Source organism: Chaetura pelagica, unplaced genomic scaffold, assembly GCF_000747805.2.
Source record: "Chaetura pelagica isolate M959 unplaced genomic scaffold, ChaPel_1.0 scaffold2070, whole genome shotgun sequence".
In the NCBI taxonomy this organism is placed as follows: Eukaryota; Metazoa; Chordata; class Aves; order Apodiformes; family Apodidae; genus Chaetura; species Chaetura pelagica.
This window is the reverse complement of record NW_009951733.1, coordinates 9,962-11,879: the sequence shown is the minus strand read 5'-3', so window position 1 is coordinate 11,879 and position 1,918 is coordinate 9,962. Positions and strand designations below refer to the sequence as shown.

The 1,918-nt window shown below is 59.6% G+C and overlaps 1 protein-coding gene across 1 annotated transcript in view; it reads left to right on the top strand.

Moving 5' to 3' along the window:
* Positions 1–1,106: 1,106 nt before the first annotated feature.
* The window catches only part of LOC104385281 (rap guanine nucleotide exchange factor 3-like), a gene marked incomplete at both ends in the record, with an annotated part of 10,768 nt that continues 9,956 nt past the window's right edge, over positions 1,107–1,918 (top strand). Inside the window, 3 exons of the mRNA XM_009993753.1 lie at positions 1,107–1,160; positions 1,385–1,491; positions 1,647–1,800. Coding sequence (XP_009992055.1) covers positions 1,107–1,160; positions 1,385–1,491; positions 1,647–1,800 — 315 coding nt within the window. The remainder of the gene's footprint in view (positions 1,161–1,384; positions 1,492–1,646; positions 1,801–1,918) is intronic.

Sequence of the window (1,918 nt, the reverse complement as noted above, 5' to 3'; positions counted from 1 at the left end):
GGTGGGGCTGCTGGGGGAGCTGCTGGTGGAGCCAGACCTTTCATCCATCCCACACCATCCCTGGGATCGTGGAGGGGAAGGACCTTGAAGTTCATCAAACCCAAACGTTCCCAAGGCCGTGAGGAGGGACCATCCCAGGAGGGACCCTCAGAGCCAGAAAGCAGGAAGGTCTTTTGCCATCACTCACTGGTGGGGACCTTCTGGAGGAGCCAGCTCACAAAAGAACTTGGGTTCAACTCCCCAACGTGTCCATCCCAGTCCAACAAGAGCCAGGACCTCCATGGACATTGGGCTTCTCCATCCCCAAAGGGTTTTCTTCTCCTTTCGGAGCACGGAATGGCCAGGGAACTGGTTGTACTGGGAGCAGGGAGGTTTCCCAGTTGTCTCCACTCACACTCATCCCACTCTTGGCATTTTTTTTTCAGCTCTCAAGGCCTGAATTCACATGTTTTTGGGGGGTCACTTCTGAGCTCCTGCCCACAAGTGGAGGAAGTTTGGGGGTCGTTGCCTTCCCTGGCCACCAACCTTCTGCATTTTTGCTCTTCCAGACCCGCTGCTGGTGGGGCTGCTGGGGGAGCTGCTGGTGGAGCCAGACCTTTCATCCATCCCACACCATCCCTGGGATCGTGGAGGGGAAGGACCTTGAAGTTCATCAAACCCAAACGTTCCCAAGGCCGTGAGGAGGGACCATCCCAGGAGGGACCCTCAGAGCCAGAAAGCAGGAAGGTCTTTTGCCATCACTCACTGGTGGGGACCTTCTGGAGGAGCCAGCTCACAAAAGAACTTGGGTTCAACTCCCCAACGTGTCCATCCCAGTCCAACAAGAGCCAGGACCTCCATGGACATTGGGCTTCTCCATCCCCAAAGGGTTTTCTTCTCCTTTCGGAGCACGGAATGGCCAGGGAACTGGTTGTACTGGGAGCAGGGAGGTTTCCCAGTTGTCTCCACTCACACTCATCCCACTCTTGGCATTTTTTTTTCAGCTCTCAAGGCCTGAATTCACATGTTTTTGGGGGGTCACTTCTGAGCTCCTGCCCACGAGTGGAGGAAGTTTGGGGGTCGTTGCCTTCCCTGGCCACCAACCTTCTGCATTTTTGCTCTTCCAGACCCCCCTTTTGGACACTGAAACCACCCTGGACTATGGGCACAGCCTTACCCAGGTGGGTGGGCTGGGAAAGGTGGGACGTGGTGGCTGGGAAGGGTTGGGGGGGAACTGGAACATCCCCCCCTGTTTTGGGGTCCTCAGCTCCGGGCTGGTTGGTGGATGTTCTGAGAAATGGGTGTTGGAGGCACCTTGGGCAGGGGGTTGGTGGCAACACTGAGCACGTGAGGTGCCATCACAGGCAGGACCACCCCCCCTGAATGGTCCCTTTCCACCCCTAAGGCGTCCTCAGAGAAGATCTGGAGAGCTGGGAAGTTGCTCTTCACCCACCTCACCAGCACCTGTCCCAGCCTCATCAGGGACCACAAGCACCACCTCAGGCACCACAGGTGGGACAACCAGCACCTTTGCCACCATGGAGACCCCAGGATCCCCCCCCCCCGAGGAGGGAAGGACCTGGCTGGGGTTCTTCTGGGGGGCTGAAGGCCTGTTTGGGGGGGGGGGGTGGTTTGTGGCTGCCCCCCCCCCCCCCCCCCCCTTGCAGGCAGTGCTGCTCTGGGAAGGAGCTGGTGGACTGGTTGTTGAGCACTGGGTTGGGTGTCCAGAGTCGTGGCCAAGCTGTGGGCATCTGCCAGGTCCTGGTGGATGGAGGGGTCCTGACCCACGGTGAGGACTGGTGGGGGCAGCTCAACCCCATGGTGGGGTCCTGCAGGGGGAGGGTGGGAGATGCTGGGGTCTCCCGTGGGTTCCCCAAGGGGGGGGTGGGAGGTGCTGGGGTCTCCTGTGGGTTCCCCCAGGGGATGCTGGGGGCTCCTC